This window comes from Vigna angularis, chromosome 1 (assembly GCF_016808095.1).
Source record: "Vigna angularis cultivar LongXiaoDou No.4 chromosome 1, ASM1680809v1, whole genome shotgun sequence".
Lineage (NCBI taxonomy): Eukaryota > Viridiplantae > Streptophyta > Magnoliopsida > Fabales > Fabaceae > Vigna > Vigna angularis.
The window spans coordinates 64,522,086-64,544,006 of NC_068970.1; the positions used below are offsets into that span (position 1 = coordinate 64,522,086).

The 21,921-nt window shown below is 32.9% G+C and overlaps 2 protein-coding genes across 3 annotated transcripts; both read right to left on the bottom strand.

The window, feature by feature from the left end:
• Positions 1–481: 481 nt before the first annotated feature.
• LOC128197776 (disease resistance protein RPV1-like) lies at positions 482–7,312 on the bottom strand. 2 transcript variants are annotated; one of them, XM_052880533.1, is made up of 4 exons: positions 6,728–7,311; positions 5,283–6,360; positions 4,840–5,145; positions 482–726 (listed from the first exon to the last, which is right to left on the bottom strand). In XM_052880533.1, exons 1-4 carry the CDS (start codon positions 7,216–7,218, stop codon positions 688–690), a joined length of 1,914 nt encoding a protein of 637 aa, XP_052736493.1. In that variant the 5' UTR covers positions 7,219–7,311; the 3' UTR covers positions 482–687. The 2 variants fall into 2 exon arrangements, with proteins under 2 accessions (XP_052736493.1, XP_052736496.1); XM_052880536.1 differs by lacking the exons at positions 482–726; positions 4,840–5,145 and adding an exon at positions 1,014–2,588 and having other exon boundaries at positions 5,284–6,360; positions 6,728–7,312.
• Positions 7,313–10,347: 3,035 nt separating this feature from the next.
• On the bottom strand, positions 10,348–18,506 carry LOC108318828 (disease resistance protein RPV1). The gene is made up of 5 exons (XM_052880532.1): positions 17,874–18,506; positions 16,461–17,508; positions 16,017–16,325; positions 10,649–12,748; positions 10,348–10,528 (listed from the first exon to the last, which is right to left on the bottom strand). Exons 1-4 carry the CDS (start codon positions 18,362–18,364, stop codon positions 10,730–10,732), a joined length of 3,867 nt encoding a protein of 1,288 aa, XP_052736492.1. The 5' UTR covers positions 18,365–18,506; the 3' UTR covers positions 10,348–10,528; positions 10,649–10,729.
• Positions 18,507–21,921: the final 3,415 nt, after the last annotated feature.

The following is a 21,921-nucleotide window of genomic DNA, read 5'->3' on the forward strand; positions in this document are numbered from 1 at the left end:
TTCATTAAAAAATAAAATTAATAAAATAGGTTGTAGTAAAATCAGTAACCAAATATGTATACTTAAAAAAAAGATTAAAAAATATTTTCTTTACTAATAATTATACATCACCGTCATTATTATTATTATTATTATTATTATTATTATTAAGATAAAATAAGACTCTCTTTTTTTAAATTGATAATTTTTTAAAATTGTTAAGCAAATTATACATTTTAAAAGACAAGTAAAATTTTAAAAAAATAAAATCTCCAGCAGCTAAAGATATTAATTATCAATAACTTTTTTTCATTTTTATATAATTTATTTTCATAAAGACACGTAATGGAGAATGATTTTTTAATTTACTTTTAAAAGAAAAATGGATTTCATATAACTTTGTATTAAATATTTTGTATAGCGTTTCAAAGAAATCTTATATATCATACGCATGAATGGTTTTATGCTAATGTTTTCAGGAACCAGAAACTTAGAAAATGTAGCCGAGAAATCAATAAGATTATAAATTCAAATAAACTGTCTTCAACTTTACAGTGAAACTATAATTATAAAGAATTAACCATCACAGGCCAAGATCAACAAATAATAACTTGTTATCATCTTCACTCTTCCACATTAACCAAACAGAAATTTCTGGTTTGACAGCTCTATCCTAATACAATGATATACGACGCTCCTATTACCCTTTCAAATGCAGTAGCTCCTCAGGATTTCATAACGCCTTCTCTGCAAATGCAAGCCAAATATGATAAAGAAGTTAATGAAACCAATATATGAAGAGTTTCAAGGGACAACAGAGCAATCCAACTTGTCGAAACAGAAACATCAAACTATATCCAACAACAACTAAAAGATCTTGTTGAATGAACTCACCCGTAAAACACGCCATTGAAAATTTAAATAAACCAAAGCAAATTAAAAATGAGAAATTCATAATAAAATGTTAACGTTTTGAAACTTGAAACTAAGAAGTATTGGGATAAGACACTCAAACAGAAGACCAATTACCAGAAGAACAAGAAACTAGCTGATTAGGTAGCTTTCGGCCTTCCTCTTCCTATCTTCCCTTTTTTTCCCTTGAAGACTCTGCAACATTGCTTCCGCTTCTATACAGAGGGCATACGCCGCATCCTTTTATTGTGACAACTGATTTTAACTCTCTCACAATTGATCTGTAGTCTCGCTGAAAGCTAGAATCCAATGGACTAATCTCAAAAGTGAAGCTGCGAGCATCACGGAGTCTAAGGCTCATGCCGCTCCTCCTCAGAGACTCCAAGTTAAATTTCCACATGAACGCGTGATCTTGATTGGCAACTCTGTCTTTATAATTCCATTTGAAATAGTTGTTTAGAGCATCATTATTTGGAATAATCTGTGTATCATCATCATCAGATTTAAATTTTAGACTGTAACGAAAAGAACCGTATCTACCATTAATATCATTCGTATCTAAGACTCCCAAAACCACACACAAAGCGAATCCAATGAGCCTGTCATCGCTGCAGAAACGTAAATCTTCATTTATAGTCACTGAAGATCCTTCGCTGCGAAAAGGGAACCAATGAGGAACTGCAGTCCCTGGAAAACAGAAGAACACAGACCTATATGCATCCTCGGTCATCCTGAGCCTTGCATCCTCCTCAATGTTAGCACGAGCACCTGAATCCAGTTGTTGGGCATTGGTGAAATGAAATTTGAAGACACCCTCTTTGGAATCTGAGAGGTTTCGATTTGACATCACTCGTCTAATGGATGGGCAATCCAATGCCACCAGTTGTTTTAGAAACGGTGGAATCTGTGGGATGCATTCAAGATTTTTGCAGCCACTTAAATCAAGTGATTTCAAGCTTGAAAGATGAGCAATGCTTTCAGGAAGGTTCACGATTCCGCTCTCACTCAGTGACAGTTCCATTAATGACGACAGGCTACCAATGTGTGTTGGGATTTCTGTTAATTTGGCACACCCCGAACAATCAAGTTTACAGAGATGCTTTAGATTAACAATGGAGTTTGGGAGTGATTCGAGATCAGTGCATTTGTTGAGCTGCAGGGATCGAAGATTAACCAAATTGCCAAATGAGGAAGGCAGTTCTTTGATAGCCGTTTCTTTTAAGTTAATGTGAGAAAAAGTTTGTGTCTGCTCCGTGATCTCTGGGAAGGTCCTCAACCTTAAACATCCACACAAATCAAGTATCCTCAACTTCAATTTGAAAATGGTGCTTGGAAAAGTTTGAAGTGATTCACAGTAGGTAATGTCTAACTTGCATAGTCTGATGAGGCTTCCAATGGAAGATGGAATAATCTCAAGATTCTTGCAACCTCGCAAACTCAGTTGTTGAAGCCCTACCAAACGCCACAAGGATGAAGGTAGTGCCTGTATGGCTGTGTGGTCTAAGATTAGAACCGCTAAATTTTCCATCGTGTCCTCAATCTCGGGGAAATTTTCCAATTTTGAGCAACCACGGAGACAAAGTTTCTTTAGGAATTTCATCTCAGAAAGGTCAAATGGAAATATTGTAAGGGAAGAACAGTTTGAGAGATCTATGAAACAGAACTTCTTGAGACTTTGAAAGTTTAAGGGCACACCTCCAGTGAGTTGTATCCGTATTTCATCATATACGTGTATATTATTATTAGTCACTTCATTTTCTTCATCTGCTCCCCAATATCGGTCAAAAGTAATGGAGAAAATTTCATTGGAATGGGGTCTTGGGGGAAGGCTAGCACGACAAATGGGCGCCCCAAAGAAATTTCGACGTTGACGCCACAGTTTGACATGAGGGAATATTGGACCGATTAATGATGATGATGGTGGAGAATAACATATTTGGGTTTGAGTGGTTGAAAACATTTCAAGCTTGCGACACGAGGAAAAAAGAATCAATCCTGGTGATCTGGATAGAATATTGCTGGGAATATTTACACTCCTCAAATTCGAACAAAAATCTAAACATAAACAACAGAGCTCGCTAAGGAATGTCGAAGAGTAAACTTCTTTCAATTTTACACAGCCGCTGAGAATTATTTCTTCAATATTTGGTGACAGGGAAATGTCTTGTATTCTTTTAAGTTTCTTAGAATAACCCAGGTTGAGCCTTTTCAACTTGGGTAAACTCTGCCACAAAAAGGAAATGAATCAGGTAATAAAGAAAAACTAAAATGAAGCTTATCTACTTTTCTTCAATAAACTCCTATTTACATTATCTGTTGAGTTTACGGTTGAACAAACAAAATTATAGTGGCTATAAATTTGATAGTTATTATAAAAATTACATCGTAATAATTTCAACCTGATGAAAGTAATTTATAATAGATAACAATGTGGAAATACTTTATATTATGCATATATTGTAAAAATTTAAATGAGAACGACTTTACTCTTACAAGAATAAACTGACAAAGTGAATTAAAATTGAACCTTAGATAGGTAGGTTGAATGTTAATGTTAAGTGATACAGACAATATATATAAATCCATCTTTCCGTAATTTATTAAATACATAATTTGTTAACATATTAATAAATAAAATTAATAAAAACTTCACTAAAATATTTAAATTTATAATACCAGTTAAACTTCAAGGATAATTGGCATAAAAGAACAATTAATAAACTCATATTAGATATTAAAACATATTTTTAATCCAAATTTTTGAAAGTTTGTGAGTTCTTATATGTTCTCTATCTTATTCATTTCTACACAATATAATATTTTCAACTTATCTTAAATTTCTAACCAATGAAGCAATGTGTTTTATGCTTCAAGAACTTATTAGATATTTAACAAGTAGCATTACTAAACCGTTCGAAAGAGGAAGAGGTCGAAGTCTCTCTCTTTCAGATATATTTATTCAAGTCACAAAAGGTTTATCGAGCAAGATATCACTCAAGTTATGTGATCATTGAAGTAAAAAAATCTTCCTTTTGAATTAGGAAACGAGGTCATTCTATGAGGCTGATGCTGATGACTATAAGATGCATGAATATGTATACGAAAGTGCGTGATATACATGATGTTATATATTGTATGTGATTCCATTGATGACCATTATGAGTGTGACCTTATGTGCATTTTGCCCTTTTATGGTGTGTTTTGGCTTTTTATGGGTATGTTTTGATCCTTTTGAGAGCATGTCGCGAGGGATATCTAAGGTTGTATTATGACCGAAATATTAAATACAAAACTTATTATGAATAAAGATGTTTTATGCATCAATGGTGATATAATCAGGAATGTTAAGGTATGAAGTGGTGAGAGGTTGAAGAAGGTTTTTGGCTATGAAGTTATCATAAGTGGAAAGAACTATTTTGACATGGAATGAATTTTTCAAAATATATACTTATGATAGGTGATGTACATTTATATATAAATAATTTTAAGATTTTAAAGTTACAATAAGATAATTCTTTTTAGTAATATATCTAGTAGTTATAAGAAAGAATGATTATATTAAATAGGGGTGTTTCGAATAATATAAAAGAAAAAAATAACATTTCGGTATCTTTTATACATTAAAATTACCAACACACAAATATCTCTTATAAAGTAAAAAAACAAGCACTCTATCCAGTACCTCACCCATAATGTGGATAGACAATACAATATGGACCATAAAATGAAATGCATCATACAAATGCATCTTCTACATATTTGATTTATAAATATCTTTAGAAGCATGCTAAGGATATATGCATAATTGAGTGGGTCTAATAAAAGAAGTATCAAAACAAATAATGTGGAGTAGGCACAAAGGAATTGCTAAGGAAAACATGTAGATGTATAGTACAGAAAAATACTTGTAAGTTTAGAACATAAAGGAATATAGATAACTTGAAAAACCTGATCTTCTTCCCAAAGTTGTTCAAGATGGCAGTTTGGCATTTCGAGTCTCACTAGATTTTGTGGGCAAAAGTTCGGTGGTAAAGATCTTTGAGGGAAACCATTCCAACAAAGAATCTTTAAAGTGTTTGGTAGAATTACAAGAGATGATGCAAGAAACACTTTGGATTCGCATAGATGCCCATAACGAAAATCATCGAGCATAAGCATCCTAAGATTATCCATCTTTTGGAAAGTTTGTCCATGTATTATAACTTCTTTTATTTCCCGCAAATCTAGTAAGATACACTGAATTGCATCTGACCCCTAAAAGTAAATCAATGTAACTGGAAAATAAATAAACATGAAATATTCCATAATGTTTAATAACAACTAAGTGTGGTTTGCAATTTAAGAAAAGGTAATCCATGTGACTCTCTCAATTGAGTGATAACAGAACATACCTTGCTCTTTTCTAAAACCTCATGAATTTCGTCAGCCTTGAACAATCGACTGCGTTTTCTTGGATATTGAGAACACTCTTTACGAACAATTTCTTGACCCATTTCTTGTATGAGATCGTGCATTTCAATTCTACCATCCAAGATAGATATTAGACATCTATCTTTTAGAACATCCATTCCAATCTTAGAGGAAAAACCACAGTCGTCTAGTATTTCTACTACCACACTCTCCTTGACTCTCCTATAAAAGCAAGCGATGTCAAGAAATATGTTCTTCTCCTCGTCATCAAGCCCATCATAACTTAATTTTAATACATTAAAAATTTTAAGATGTTGGCATGTTTCCAACTTTTGTAACTGACTTTCCCATGCTTCTCTTGTTCTGCCATAAATTAATGAGCCCAAAATTTGGAGAACTAATGGAATTCCTTTTGCATATCTCAACACCTCTTCTACCAAGTCCATGTACGTTGTTTCTTGTGAAGAGTTTTGTTTGAAAGCATGTAAACTAAAAAGTTTTAGAGAATCAGGAAAATTCAACTCCTTAACTTCGTAGATGTCATATGCTCCAGCATTCTTTAACACTTGTCTGTCTCTGCTGGTTATAATGATTCTACTGCCTTGTCCAAAACTATCATGCCTTCCTAGCAATTGTTTAAGTTGTAGTGAATCGGTAACATCATCAAGAATGATGAGAATCCTTATTCGTTTGAGTCTTTCACTGTAGTATAATAAACTAGGGGATGGTACTTCATTTAGAAGCTCAGACATATATTTTTCTCTAACAGTGTCTATTCCATCTCTTTCTATTTTTTTTTTAGTGTCTAAAACAAGGCTTCTGGAATCAAATTGCTTTGCAAATGTGTGATATATTTGTTGAGAAATTGTAGTTTTTCCTATTCCTCCCATGCCACAAATTCCTATGATCCGGATATCTGATGACTCAAAATGCATCAATAACCGAATGCTTTCAATTTGTTTTTCAACGCCGATGATTCCTCGATCAGAACTAATGGAATAAAGATCCAATTTTTCCAAAATGTCTTCCACAATTTTTTCAACAAGTGAGTTTTCTGACCTGACAGATAATTTGGAAAATAAAGTTTTAGTATTCAAGCACAAAGCTAAACTAAACTAAAGAAAAATTCAGAAGAGTGAACATCATTGAAGAGATGTTCAACGTAAGTATACACATTATCTTCATATATTAGCTTGGTTGGTTTAAAGATTGCAAATCGAGATGACTAAAGTTCTACAGTAACTGTTTGTGACTTTTGATACTGGAGAACAGACTTGTACAAAGTTAAACTATAACAGAGTCATATGATCAAATCCATACAGAGTATAAGACAAAGGAAGAAAAAGAAAAACTTGAACTATGATGAGATCAACAGATTTTAAGAGATTCTGAATATTTGAAAAGTGGATGTAAGAAATATAATGACCTGATAACGTTTGAATCCCATCCTGAGAAGCCAGCAGCTTCGGTTAGAGCATCTTTCCATTCTTGCACTTTGTCCATGTTTTCCTTAAACCGCAGTTCATGCTCTTCGAATGCATCTTTGTATCTCTCTTCGTGCTTCCTGACAGTTGATGGATTCACCTTGTAGAAAATGGGTATCACATCCCTTCCATATCTCTTCTTGCAGTCCAGTATCTTAGTGAGCTCATTCAGGCACCACGTCGAAGATGCATAGTTTTCGGAGAAAACCAGGACATAGATCTTTGATTCTTCTATTGCAGTTTGCAGTGCAGGTGAAATTTCTTCGCCCCTTTGTAGTCTGTAATCAATATATGTTTCAATGTGCTTCCTCTCCAGCGCTGCATAAAGGTGACTAATGAAGTTCTCACGAGTGTCTTCCCCTCTGAAGTTCAGAAACACATCGTACCTGGTGGGAGAAGCGGACCCAGCGAATGATGAAGAACTCTCTGCCATCGAAATCAATTCTCTCTTCTTTCTCTGCAATTCTCAAGGCTCAGGATTCCAAAAATTTGTATACTCTCAGTTAGAAACGAAGGTATATATTTCTACCATTTCTACCCAAAGTCATCTCTGCTGCTCTGTCACATAATAAAAACCAAACCAACTTTTGGAGAAGCCATTCAATTTTCACAAAATATCTGTCCATACATTAAAAAAAACAATGATTATTTGACCAACATAAAACTTTTACATTCATTTTATACTTTTTTTTTTTAAATACAAAAATTTACACTATAACAAATGTAAAAGTGTATGATAGTATCGTTATTAAAAAAAATAACGAAAATGAAACGCTAACCAACATTTTATAATACTATCCTTTCCCTATATTTTACCACCTTTCTTCCTTTAAAATACAAAAATTCTCTTTTTATAGAATCATTTTACTTTTATAAAAAGTTGTCAAAATAATAATAAGAAGTGTGAAATAACCATTTTGAAAAAATATAGCAGTAGTTGTCGAACAACTAACTGATCAAAAGAAAAAGAAAAACATTGAATCCATTGAAGAGTCAACAATTTACACAATAATTATGACTCTAAATTTATATCGCTAATAGCTGCAGAAACTAACTAAGGGACATACACCATATCCTCTTTTCATGATAATAAAAAATAAATAAAACTAAAAATTAAATATTATAATAAGAAATATTATTAAAAGTTATATAAAATTTTAATATAAAAGCGATCATAAAAATTAAATATTTTTTATTAAATTTATACTTTTATAATATTAAAAAGACTAAAATCATATTTAATATTTACAAAAATTATGGGTAGGGTATTAATTATTTAATCATTTATTTTCCAATTTTATGTAATTTATTTTTACTATAAAGACATGTAATTGAGATTGAGTTTTTAATTTACACTTTTTTTCCTTGTAAAGAATAATGGGTTTCGTATAATTTTATTATTAAATATTTTGTATAGCCTTAAAAAAATCGTATATATATTATATAAATTCAAATAAATTGTCTTCAACTTTACTGTCAAACTACACTTAAAAAGATTTAACCATTACTCAAATGAAACAAGGTGTTTCAAAGTGAACAAACCAAGAACAACAAATAACTTCTTATATATCATCTTCACTCTTGCACGTTAACCAAATAAAATTTTCTGGTTTTACAGCTCCATGTAACAAGTTGGTACATTAAAAGGTTAGGAAAAGCTTTTCCAACGTTTACTTTCTCCATTGAGGAGTTGTAAAAGAGCATAACGAATGTGCTGTCTAAGATGAGCACCGCTAGATCTTTCTTCCATATCGTGTCCTTATTTCAGAGGGAAATTTTGCAATTTTGAGCAACCACTGAGACAAAGTTTCTTTAGGAATTTAATCTCAGAAAGGTCAAATGGAAATATTTTGAGGGAAGAACACTTCGAGAGATCTATGAAACAGAGCTTCTTGAGACTTTGAAAGTTTAAGGACACACCTCCAATGAGTTGTATATGCAATTCATCATATTCTTCTTAGCTATTATTAGCCACTTCGTTTTCTCTATCATATCTCTCAATTATCACATCTAAGTCTTACGTCATAAGATCAAATTATAATATATAAATAAATTACAAAACTCACGCTACAAATCGATTTTATCGATTAAGTTAGTCTCAAAAGTCCACCTTCTAATACATCGAAACTTCATTTGCCTAAAACGGGGTATTAAGAAAGTGCCTGGTCGATTCTCTAGTTTCACATAAGGAATCCTGGTTGAAAACATTTCAAGATTCCAACACGAGAAAAGAAGAATGAAACCTGGTGACATGGATACAATATTGTTGGGAACAATTACACTTTTGCGATTATAACATCTATCTAAACGTAAACAACTAAGCTTGCTGAGTAATATGGAAGAGTGAACTTTATATTATATGCATGTATCAACGGTTTACCTTTATTTATCTTTATCTCGTCTCTCTTCTTCTTTCTAATAAAAGTATATTGTAAAAATTTAAATGAGAATGACATCACTCTTATAAGAACAAACTGACAAAGTGAGTTAAAATTGAACCTTATTGTATGTTAATGTTAAGTGATGCAGATACATAATTTATTATAGGTTATATTGAAGTTATATGATAATAAAAAAAGTTAGATTAATTACGTTTAAGTCTTTAATAAATTTAAATTTATTTAATTATGTGAGTATTCAAATTTTTTTTATATTTTCTAATTAAGATATTAAATTTATATATTTTACTTGTTTAATTTTTCAATTAATTATATGATATGAATGTTATTTTGCTTATATGTCAACATATTAATAAATAAAATTAATAAAAACTTCACTAAAATATTTAAATTTATAATACCACTTAAATTCAAGTATAATTGACATAAATGAACAATAAATAAACTTATATAAGACATTAAAATAAATTTTTTAATCAAAATTTTGAGGTAATAGATTTGAGTTCTTATATGTTTTCTATCTTATTTATTTCTATACAATATAAATTTTAATGATATTCAAAGTGTGTTTATGAATTTCATGTTAACTCTCATTATATTTTAAACTTAAATATAGTTTTATTCTTCATGATTTTACGTATGTATAATTTTAATTTTTATGTATATTTAATATACATATATAGATTTTAAGTCTCTAAAATCAAACAATTTTAATTCATTAAATAGGCAATGTGAGTGATAAACATGTAGCATATTTTAGTAATTAAATTGCTTATGAACATTAAACTAAAAATGCTTAATTTTAAAAAATTCAAAATTAAATTTATAATCAATTTTTAGACTAAAATTTTACATTTAGAATTATAGAAACTAAAAATAAATTTAAGCCAAAATTTTAATATTTCACTTTGAATAATTTATGTATTTTTCACAATTTTTATTACGACATTCTTAATGTTATTAAATATAACACATTCATGAAACTATCAAGACTAAAATATTAAACCTAAATTTTTAATATTTTATTTTGAGTCATTTTATATATTTCTCAAATTTTCTAACAATGTTCTTAAAATGTATTAAACATAATAGGTACTTGTCGTAGAATTGGAAATTCGGAGTGTCAAAACAAACATTTTCCATTTACGAATTACCCTTTCAACTGCAGCTCTTAAAGATTTCATAATGTATGAAAGCCAAATATGCTAAAGAAGTTAATGAAGCCCATACATTAAGGTTTCAACAAAATGCAAATTTGGGACAACGAAGCAACTCAACTTACAACGACATCAAACTATATCTAATAATAACTTAGAAATCTTGTCAGCTACGGAACGAACCCACCTGTAAAATGCCATTGAAAATGTAATAAAAAACAAATAAATTAAAAATGAAAAATTCATAATAAAAGTTGAACGTTTTGAAAGTTGTAATTAACAAGTATTGGTTATAAGCCACACTCACCAACGGAATACCAATTAGCAGAAGAGCAAGAGACTAGCCCACTAAGTAGTTTTCTGCCTTCCTCTTCCTATCTTCCTTTGTTTACCTTGAAGATTCTGCAACATTGCTTTCGCTGCTATAAAGAGGGCACATTCCGCATTCTTTTATTGTCACAAAGGAGACGTAATCTGACCACTCAAACTCAAAGTTATAATCGATCTCAAAAGTGAAGCTGCGAGCATCACAGAGCCTAAGGTTCATGCTGCTCCCCCTTAGGCTCTCCAAGTTAAATTTCCACATAAATATGTGATCTTTATCAAGGACTCTGTGACTATAACGCCCTGGGAAATAGTTATCTAACACATTACTATTTGGAATTATCTGTGTGCCATCATCATCACATTCAAATGTTAGGCTGTAAACAAAAGAACTGTATCTGCTATTAATATCATTCGTATCTAACACTCCAAAAACCACACACAAAGCGAAACCAATGAGCCTGCCATCGCTGCAGAAACTTAAATCTTCATTTATAGTCACTGAAGGTCCTTCGCTGCGAAAAGGAAACCAATGAGGAATTGCACTCGCTGGAAAACAGAAGAACACAGACGTATATGCATCGTGGGTCATCCTGAGCCTTGCATCCTCCTCAATGTTAGCACGAGCACCTAAATCCAGTTGTTGGGCATTGGTCAAATGAAATATGAAGACATCCTCCTTTGAATCTGAGAGGTTTCGATTTGACATCACTCTTCTAATTGATGTGCAATCCAATGCCACCAGTTGTTTTAGAAACAGTGGAATCTGTGGGATGCATTCAAGATTTTTGCAGTCGCTTAAATCAAGTAATATCATGCTTGAAAGATGAGCAATGCTTTCAGGAAGGTTCACGATTCCGCTCTCACTCAGTGACAGTTCCATTAATGACCAGAGGCTACCAATGTGCGTTGGGATTTCTGTTAATTTGGCACACCCCGAACAATCAAGTTTACAGAGATGTTTTAGATTAACAATGGAGTTTGGGAGTGATTCGAGATCCCTGCATTTGTTGAGCTGCAGGGATCGAAGATTAACCAAATTGTCAAATGAGGAAGGCAGATATTTGATAGCCGTTTCTGTTAAATTTATATGAGTAAAAGTTTGTGTCGGCTCCGTGATCTCTGGGAAGGTCCTCAACTTAAAGCAACCACACAAATCAAGGTTCCTCAACTTCAATTTGAAAATGGTGTTTGGAAAACTTTGAAGTAATTCACAGTAGGTAAGGTCTAACTTGCATAGTCTGGTGAGGCTTCCAATGGAAGATGGAATAATCTCAAGATTCCTGCAATCCCGCAAACTCAGTTGTTGAAGCCCTACCAAACGCCACAAGGATGAAGGTAGTGCCTGTATGGCTGTGTCGTCTAAGATTAGAACCGCCAAATTTTCCATCGTATCCTCAATCTCTGGGAAATATTCCAATTTTGAGCAACCACTGAGATAAAGTTCCTTTAGGAATTTCATCTCAGAAAGGTCAAATGGAAATATTGTAAGGGAAGAACAGTTCGAGAGATCTAAGAAACAGAGCTCCTTGGGACTTCGAAAATTTAAGGACACACCTTCAAAGAGTTGTTCCGACATTTCATCATATAGGTATATATTATTATTAGTCACTTCTTTTTCTTCATCCGCTTCCCAATAAGTAATGGAGAAAATTCTACTGTAATACGATCTTGAGGGATTTTCACTTGTAGCCGAGTGCGCCTCTATGGAATGCCCACGTTGCAATTGACGCCCCAGTTTCACATGAGGGAATATTGGACCAATTAATGATGACGATGGTGGAGAATAAGATATTGGGGTTTGACTGGTTGAAAACATTTCAAGATTCGAACAACATGAAAGATTAATGGATCCTGGTGATCTAGATAGAATATTGCTGGGAACAGTTACACTATTGAGATTATAACATCTATCTAAACGTAAAGAAGTGAGCTTGGTGAGTAATATGGAAGAGTGAACTTTAATCAACTTTGGACAATGACTGAGAATTATTTCTTCAATATTTGGTGACTGGGAAAGGTCTGGTATTCTAGTAAGTTTCTCAGAATAACTCAGGTCGAGCCTTTTCAACTTCGGTAAACTCTGCCACAAAAAGAAAATGAATCAGGTAATAAAGAAAAACTAAAATGAAGCTTATCTATTTTTCTTCAATTATAAACTCCTACTTACATTATGTGTTGAGTTTACGTTGAACAAATAAAATTATAGTGGCTATAAATTTGACATTTATTATAAAAATTCACAAAATTCAACATGTTTTCTTTCCTATCTAAAATTACATTCTAATTATTTCAACCTGATTAAAGTAATTTATAATAGATGACAATGTGGAAATACTTTATATCATGCATGTGTTAGAATAATTACCCTGTGTATCATCATTAAACCTACTTAAGGTAGTGTGTCTAGTATTTATAATAATAATACCTAGGTATGCACCTAAGTGTCTAAGGGCAAACTTATAATCTTTTCATGTACTTTTGTATTAGATTTTTTTATAGATAGAACGAGAGTGAGAGGGATCTTTCAATCAGAGCAAGTTGATCCCGCTCTGATTTCTGTCTTGTTGCATTTGTCTGATGTCGCTCGTCGTTGTCCGTATCTGTCCGGTGACATTTTTCATTGTCTGGGGTTGTCCAGTCCCTATTTGCAGTTGTCAATTGCAGTTTGAAGCTCTTCAACACTGTTGGCCACTGTTCTCCACTGTTTTCTCGTTGTTTGCCACTGTCGGTTGCCGTTTGTCGTCACAGTTTCGTCCAGCGACCATTAGATCTGGTTCGCCTCTCCACACGACGGCAAACCCTGCCGGTGCCAGAGTCCTGTTCTCCTCCACCTGCCATGAGCAACATCTTTCGTCGCAAACAAGCGTGTGTTGCTCACGCGCCGCCATTTGCTTGCCGGAACACCACCGAGCCACCTCCATAGTTGTTGCCAATCTCTCTTCTCTCCAGTGTGCCCCTCAGAACCTCGTTCTGTTAGCATCCAGAAGCAACCCTTGCGATAGTTACCTAGGGTTTTGTGGCTTCTTCTTTTGCTTCTTTAACCCTTGATCAGAAATGGCGTATGGAAGTGCCCTTTCATTTTTCGAAAGTGCCTCCATCACTTCCTGGTCAAGGTCATTACGATCACCTTGAGCAAGATGGCAGCCATGTACCTGGTGACAAGCATATTTTCAATTGTGTGCTTTGCTATGACAATCAATGGAAGCCAAACTTCTGATATCTCTTAGAGCTTTCAAAACTTGTCACTCTTTATGGAAGAAAGCTCAAAATATCTATGCTAATGATATTCAATGTCTCTATGATATGACAAACAAGCTTGCATGTCTCAAAATGGTAGACCATGATGGTTTCCTTCATGATTGAAGCTCAAGCAGCTGTGGAAGAGCTGAGAATGTTCTTGGAAGTCAAATATTTATAAGACATCAAGAAGAAGCTTAACAAATATTACATGGTGATGATCCTCTGTGCTTTACAAGCAAACTTTGATCATATCAAAGATAAACTACTGATCAGTCATGAGTTCCCATCCATGGAAACCCTGACCACACGTCTTTTTCGTGTCTCGGTGCCTTAATCACAGGAAGCTCATGAACCAATTGAACCATTATTCATGGTTGCCACGTGGAAGAGGAGGACGTGGAGGTCGGAGGCGTCTGCAGTGCATATACAGTAAAAGGATGGGTCATACCCAAGAAAACTGTTACTCCTTGCATGGTTTTTTCTCAAAAACAACTAAAATCTCTAAGGCTGCAACTGTCTCTACCAATTCCAAGTTCATTGAGGAAGAGTATCAAGAGTATTTGTGATTAAATTCTAATAGCTTGACATACACATTACATTCTCCAAGTACATCCACAACTTGCATTTCTATATCCATGGAATGTCAAAATTCATGGATAATTGACTCAAGTGCTTCTGATCACATCTTTGGCAATACCCCTTGTTCTCAACCCTTTCCTTTAAATAAAAATCTCATTTCATCACCCTTACAAATGGCTCCAAAACTTTCTCAAAGGGAGTTGGTCAAGTCTCCCTATCTCCTTCTCTATATTTGAAATATGTCCTTTTTGTCCCTAATTGTCCCTTCAATTTAATTTTCTTAAGACAACTAACCAAAATGATGAATTGTTTAATAACTTTCGATTCAAAATCTTTTGTTATACAAGAGTGCAGCTCAGAGAGACAAATTTGAGAAGGATATGAAGCCGGAGGATTATACCTTTTTGGATCTCGTCCACAGGTGACGCGTGAGGAACATGTGCCGAAGACTAGTCGGAGAGAAGTGGCGCATGAAGGAGCGTGCAGAGGTTTCTAAGGAGGCGACCACTAGGGTTGGGTCATGCTTCTCAAGGCGAACCTAACCCTTAACTTTGCCTGACAAATGGAGACAACAGATGGCGGCGACGGCGGCGGAAAGTGACAGCGACACACTAGGTCTGGCTCTTGATACCATGTTAGAAAACTAACTGATACATTTTATTCATTTATATCTCTTACAAGGTTTTGGTATATATTGTATGTGATTCCATTGATGACCGTTATGAGTGTGACTTTATGTGCATTTGGTCCTTTTATGGGTGTGTTTTGTCCTTTTATGGGTGTGTTTTGACCCTTTTATGAGCATGGGGAGAGAGATATCTAAGGTTGTATTATGACCGAAATATTAGATACAAAACTCATTGTAGAAAAAAGATGTATTATGCATCAATGGTGATATAATCACAAAAATTAAAGTAGAAGTGGTGAGAGGTTGAAGAAGGTTTGGTTATGAAGTTATCATAGGTGGAAAAAACTATTTTGACATAAAAAATTGGGAATGAATTTTCCAAAATATATACTTATGATAGGTGATGTACATTTATATTTAAATAATTTTAAGAATTTAAATTTACAATAAGATAATTCTTTTTAGTAATTTATCTAGTAGTTATAAGCAAGAATGATTATATTAAATAAGGGCGTTTCAAATAATACAAAAAGAAAAAAAAATAACATTTCGATATCTTTTATACATTAGAATAGATTACCCACACACAAATATCTCTTATAAAGTAAAAAAACAAGCACTCTGTCCAGATACCTCACACATAATATGGATAGACAATACAATCATGGACCATAAAATGAAATGCATCAAATAAATGCATGTTCTACATATTTGATTTATAATTATCTTTAGCATTCTAAATATGATTGTAATGATATATGCATATTGAGTGGGTCTAATAAAAGAAGTATAAAAACAAAATAATGTGAAGTAAAGGAATTGCTAATGAAAACATGTAGATATATAGTATAGAAAAATACTTAAGTTTAGAACATAAAGGAATATAGATAACTTTAAAAACCTGATCTTCTTCCCAAAGTTGTTCAAGATGGCAGTATGGCATTACGAGTCTCACTAGATTTTTTGGGCAAAAGTCTGGTGGTAAAGATCTTTGAGGGAAACTTTTCCAAGAAAGAATCTTTAAAGAGTCTGGTAGACTTACAAGAGATGATGCAAGAGACACTTTGGATTCCCGTAGAATTCCAATACGAAAATAATCATCGAGTATAAGCATCCTAAGATTATCCATCTTTTGGAAAGTTTGTCCATGTACTATAACTTCTTTTATTTCTGCCAAATCTAGTAAGATACACTGAATTGCATCTGACCCCTAAAAGTAAATCAATGTAATTAGAAAATAAATAAACATGAAATATTCTATAATGTTTAGTAACAACTAAGTTGTTTGCAATTTAAGAAAAGTAAATCGATGTAACTCTTTTAATTGAGTGACAATGGAACATACCTTGTTCTTTTTTAAAACCTCAAGAATCTCGTCAGCCTTAAACAATCGACTGCATTTTTCAGGATATTGAGGGCACTGACGAACAATTTCTTGACCCATTTCTTGTATTAGATCATGCATTTCAATTCTACCATTAACGATAGATATTAGACATCTATCTTTGAGAACATCCATTCCAATTTTAGAAGAAAAACCACAGTCGTCTAATCTTTCTATTACCAGGCTCTCTTCGTATCCCCTATTAAAGCAAGCGATGTCAAGAAATATATTCTTTTCCTCGTCATCAAGCCCATCATAACTTAATTTTAATACATTAAAAATTTTAAGATGTTGGCTTTTTTTCAACTTTTGCAACTGACTTTCCCATGCTTCTCTTGTTCTTCCGTAAAGTAATGAGCCCAAAATTTGGAGAACTAATGGAATTCCTTTTGCATATCTCAACACCTCTTCTGCCAAGTCCATGTACGTTGTTTCTTGTGAAGAGTTTTGTTTAAAAGCATGTAAACTAAAAAGTTTCAGAGAATCAGGAAAATTCAACTCCTTAACTTCGTAGATGTCATCAGCTCCAGCATTCTTTAACACTTGTTTGTCTCTACTGGTTATAATGATTCTACTGCCTTGTCCAAAACTATCACACCTTCCTAGCAATTGTTTAAGTTGAACCGAATCAGTAACATCATCAAGAATGATGAGAATCCTCATTCCTTTGAGGGATGGTACTTCATTTAGAAGCTCGGGCATATATTTTTTTCTGACAGCGTCTATTCCATCTCTTTTTATTTTTTCTTGAGTGTCTAAAACAAGGCTTCTGGAATCAAATTGCATTGTAAATGTGTGATATATTTGTTCAGAAATTGTAGTTTTTCCTATTCCTCCCATGCCCCAAATTCCTATGATCCGAATATCTGATGACTCAAAATGCATCAATAACTGAATGCTTTCAATATGTTTTTCAATGCCGATAGTTCCTGGATTATAACTAATGGAATAAAGATTCAATTTTCTCATAATATCTTCCACAATTCCTTCAACAAGTGTGTTTTCTGACCTGACAGATAATTTGAAAAATAAAGTTTTAGTAAAGACAAAGCTAAACTAAACTAAAGAAAAATTCAGAAGAGTGAACATCATTGAAGAGATGTTCAAAGTAGACATATTTTCATATATTAGCTTGGTTGGTTTAAAAATTGCAAATCAAGATCGCAAAAGTTCTACAGTAACTGTTTATGACTTTTGTTACTGCAAAAGAGACTTGTACAAAGTTAAACTATAACAAAGTGATATGATCAAATGCATGACCGATTAAGAGAAACGAAAAAAAAGAAACACTTGAACTATGACGAGATCAACAGATTTTAGTAAATGAAAAGAGATTCTGAATATCTGAAAAGTGGACGTAAGAAATATAATGACCTGATAACGTTTGAATCCCAACCGGAGAGTCCAGCAGCTTCGGTTAGAGCATCCTTCCATCCTTGCACTTTCTCCATGTCGTCCTTAAACAGCTGTTCATGCTCTTCGAATGCTTCTTTGTATCTTTCTTCCTGCTTCCTGACAGTTGATGGATCCACTTTGTAGAAAACCGGTATCACGTCCCTTCCATATCTCTTCTTGCAGTTCAGTATCATAGTCAGTTCCTTCAAGCACCACGTGGAAGATGCATAGTTTTCGGAGAAAACCAGGACATAGATCTTTGATTCTTCTATCGCAGTTTGGAGTGCAAGCGAAATTTCTTCGCCCTTTTGTGCTCTCTCATCAATATATGCTTTGATGCGTTTCCTTTGCAGTGCTGCATAAAGGTGACTGATGAAGTTTTTACGCGTGTCTTCTCCTCTGAAGCTGAGAAACACATGATAGCTGGTGGTAGAAGTAGAGACTGGAAATGATGAAGAACTTCCTAACATTGGAATGAATTAGAAAGATGATGAAGATCTAGTGGGAATGATGAAGATCTATGAAGAACTCTGTTTTCTCTGCAACTATCCTCTCTGAAAGTATCTGTCGCGTGTTGTTTGTTCTGGTCAGCCACGTCAATACGGCAATAACTTAAGCTATTAAGTCAATTAAGGCTCAACAATTTACAGAATATTTATGGATTCTAAATTTAGATAACTTTAGGGACATATGTCTACTAAAAATTATTATAAAAAAATTGCGTAATATGATAATTATTAAGATAAAAATACTATTAAAATGACATATTATTATAATTATTAAAATAAAAAATATTACTAAAAATTATATAAAAGTTGTCGAAAAAATTAATATAAAAAACAGTCCTAAAGTAAATATTTTTATTAAATTTATACTATTATAATGGTAAAAACATTTAACATAATAGTTTTTTTTTTAAATAGTTTTTCATCAAAAATAATAATAAAATAGATTGTAGTAAAATCGATAACCAAATATGCATATTTAAAAAATAGTTAAAAATATTCTTTGCTAATAATTGTAAATCATCGTCGTTATTATTATTATAATAATAATAATACTACTAATAATAATTATAATAATAATTATTATATTATTATAATAATAATTATTATTATTATTATTTACTTTCACAAATATTCAACATCAAACATCCCAAAAATACATCCACACCATTAATCACACCCAGCATGTTTATATAATTAACTTAAAATATAGTGTAACCCACGTACCAAACTAAACATTCTGACGACATTGGAGACCGGACGATTTCTCACTACCCAAAGAACAGGACCGAACGTTACATAATAAGTATGACTGAAAAAGGTGATCGAACACTTATACGAACCGACCACTAAAAGATACCGAGTACAACATAACTGAGTCCTAGTAGAAAGTCAATTACTAACACAATACTGAACTCTTAAAACAAAGCACCACCTCAGACCGGACACTCTGGACTTAAGTAGAACACTCAAATATAACTAATCATTAAATTATCCGAACACTAGAATGATATCTAATACTAGAACTAGACCGATTACTAGAGTAATACCGAGCACTATGACTAGATTGAAAACTATATATAAACCAAATTCTAAATAATATTGAATACCAGTGTAATAAGGAACACAAATATAAGACTGAATGCTAGTGTACTACGGAATACTAGTGTAAGACCGAACACTAGTGTACTACAGAATACTAGTGTAAGACCGAACACTAGTGTACTACAGAACACTAGTGTAAAACCGAACACAAGAAAAGACCGAGCGGTCAAAACAGAACCCTCAATAAAACTACGTAATTCTGTAGAATGACTGCAAACTATGATAAAACTTAAGTTTACCTAAAATCTACTCATTCTTCCTAATTTCTGATACTCCAATCTTGTATCCTATAACTTACCCAGATTCTTCATACCAATCATACTCATACCAAATCCAGATTACCCAGATTCACCAACCCAATTCCTCTCAATCCACTCGACCACTTACTCATAATATGCAGAAACATATTCATCACAATCATAACACTTAATTATTCAAACCAATATACAAAATACATAATCATTCAATTATACATACATGTAAAATCAGCAAACACTATTTGATAACGTCCTCCTCGAGCTAGGTTGGGCCAAAGCGCGAAGATGAAGCTATGGAGATGGAATTTGTGCGGAAGTTATGGATATGGTGGTGGACTCACAATATTGGTGAGGTTTTGGTGAGTATTTGTGGTAAGATGGAGGTGTTTGATGGATCTTCGGAGAGGTTGGGCCAACTCTAGAGAAGGGTGGTTAACGGGACCTCATGGGATGCTCTAGCCTTGACTTGAGACAAGATATGTTTGCACACATTTTGGCATAATAACATTCAAATTCATCAAGTGATTTTACAAGGAATGAGACCCTTCTATTTACAGAGAAAGGTGTCTCCAAAGTAGATAATAAACCCTAAAACTACCCACTCTTAAAGAGACATGTGGGAATCCACTCTTACAAAGTTTCTCCACTCTTAGAGTGTCATGTGGCAATCCACTTTTGTAAAGTCTTCTCCACTCTTGAAGTAGCATGTGGCAATCCACTTTTGCAAAGTTCTCCACTCTTAAAGTAGCATGTGGCAATCCACTTTTGCAAAGTTCCTCCACTCTTAAAGTGCCATGTGACAATCCACTTTTGCAAAGTTTCTCCACTCTTAGAGTGACATATGGCAATCCACTTTAGTAAGAGTTTCTCCACTTAGAAAATGACACATGACCACTTTCTTCTTAAGAAAAACTCTTCACTTAAGAGCTTGCCATGTGGCCATCATGTCCCATGGTGGGACACACTCTTTAAAAATAAGATTACAAACCATACAATACTTAGCCCTTAATACAAGGCCTAAAATTAAATACTATACTATTTGACCATTAATACAAGGTCTAAAATACACACAATTTTACTAAGAACATGTTGATGGCTCATGATGATTAGAGCTCGGACCCACCTTTCATAGATGAATCCAACTCTTCTTAAGTATGATTAACCATGGCTAGGGCATATGTCATTACTATTTTCATACATCATTCACAAATTAGTTAAATTAACTAGCTTCCCTTACCTTTTTGACGGAACAGAACAACGTTTAACTTTTCCAAAAATTACTTTCCCACCAGAAAATCCTATAAACACCCATACTTCACCGATTTGTGAGGAAAGACCACCCAACAGACCATAAATGAAGTTAGAAAGAAGAAAATAGGATTGAAGTATACATGCAACCAATAGAATTGTCTTGCATGTGACAGAATTTTCCAGAATTCACAAAAACTTAAGAAACGAAACTTATCCATTTAAAACACAAACTTGATCGATGAAAGAAGAAGTCCTTTACACCAAGATCATTTAGACACAATCTGATTGTAGATCAGATGAAGTGAGATGAAGAAAATTTAGAGAGAAATTGTAGAGAGAAGAAGGAGAAAAGGAAACTTAAAAATTTTTGGAAAGAAGAAATGCATGCAGAAAGTGACACGAAATTTCAAAACTTTTGTTTATATACTACCATCAAAATGGATTGGCCCAATTGGATAAATACACCGGTCCTCCTAGTCCTTACACAATCTATGTCATTTTGTTCAAATTAGCATCTTTAAGTTGTTATTAACCACTATACCAACATAACTAAATTCATACTACTAAATTTATGATAATGGTATGGTGTAAGATAAAATAAGACTCTTTTATTAAATTTGTAATTTTTTAAAATTATTAAGTACATTATACTCTCCTTGTAAAACACAAGTAAAATTAAAAAAAAAAATCTCAAGCAGATAAGGGTGTTATTTATTAATAATTTATTTACCATTTTTATATAATTTATTTTCTTATAAAGAAATTTAATTGAGATTCTACTTTTAATTCACTGTTTTTTTTGTAAAGAATAATGGATTCATATAGCAGTATTATTGTAGCGTGCCAAAACAATCTTATATATATATATATATATATATATATATATATATATATATATATATATATATA

Coding starts and splice junctions, on each gene's coding strand:
- LOC128197776 (XM_052880536.1), bottom strand. CDS start 7,218: ATGGCAGAGAGTTCTTCATCATTCGCTGGGTCCGCTTCTCCCACCAGG. Junction 6,361..6,727: donor TGGGATTCAAACGTTATCAG/GTCATTATATTT, acceptor ATTATCTGTCAG/GTCAGAAAACTCACTTGTTG. Junction 2,589..5,283: donor GAGGTTTTAGAAAAGAGCAA/GGTATGTTCTGT, acceptor ACAACTCACTGG/AGGTGTGCCCTTAAACTTTC.
- LOC108318828 (XM_052880532.1), bottom strand. CDS start 18,364: ATGTTAGGAAGTTCTTCATCATTTCCAGTCTCTACTTCTACCACCAGC. Junction 17,509..17,873: donor TGGGATTCAAACGTTATCAG/GTCATTATATTT, acceptor ATTATCTGTCAG/GTCAGAAAACACACTTGTTG. Junction 12,749..16,016: donor AACTTTGGGAAGAAGATCAG/GTTTTTAAAGTT, acceptor TTTTTGTGGCAG/AGTTTACCGAAGTTGAAAAG.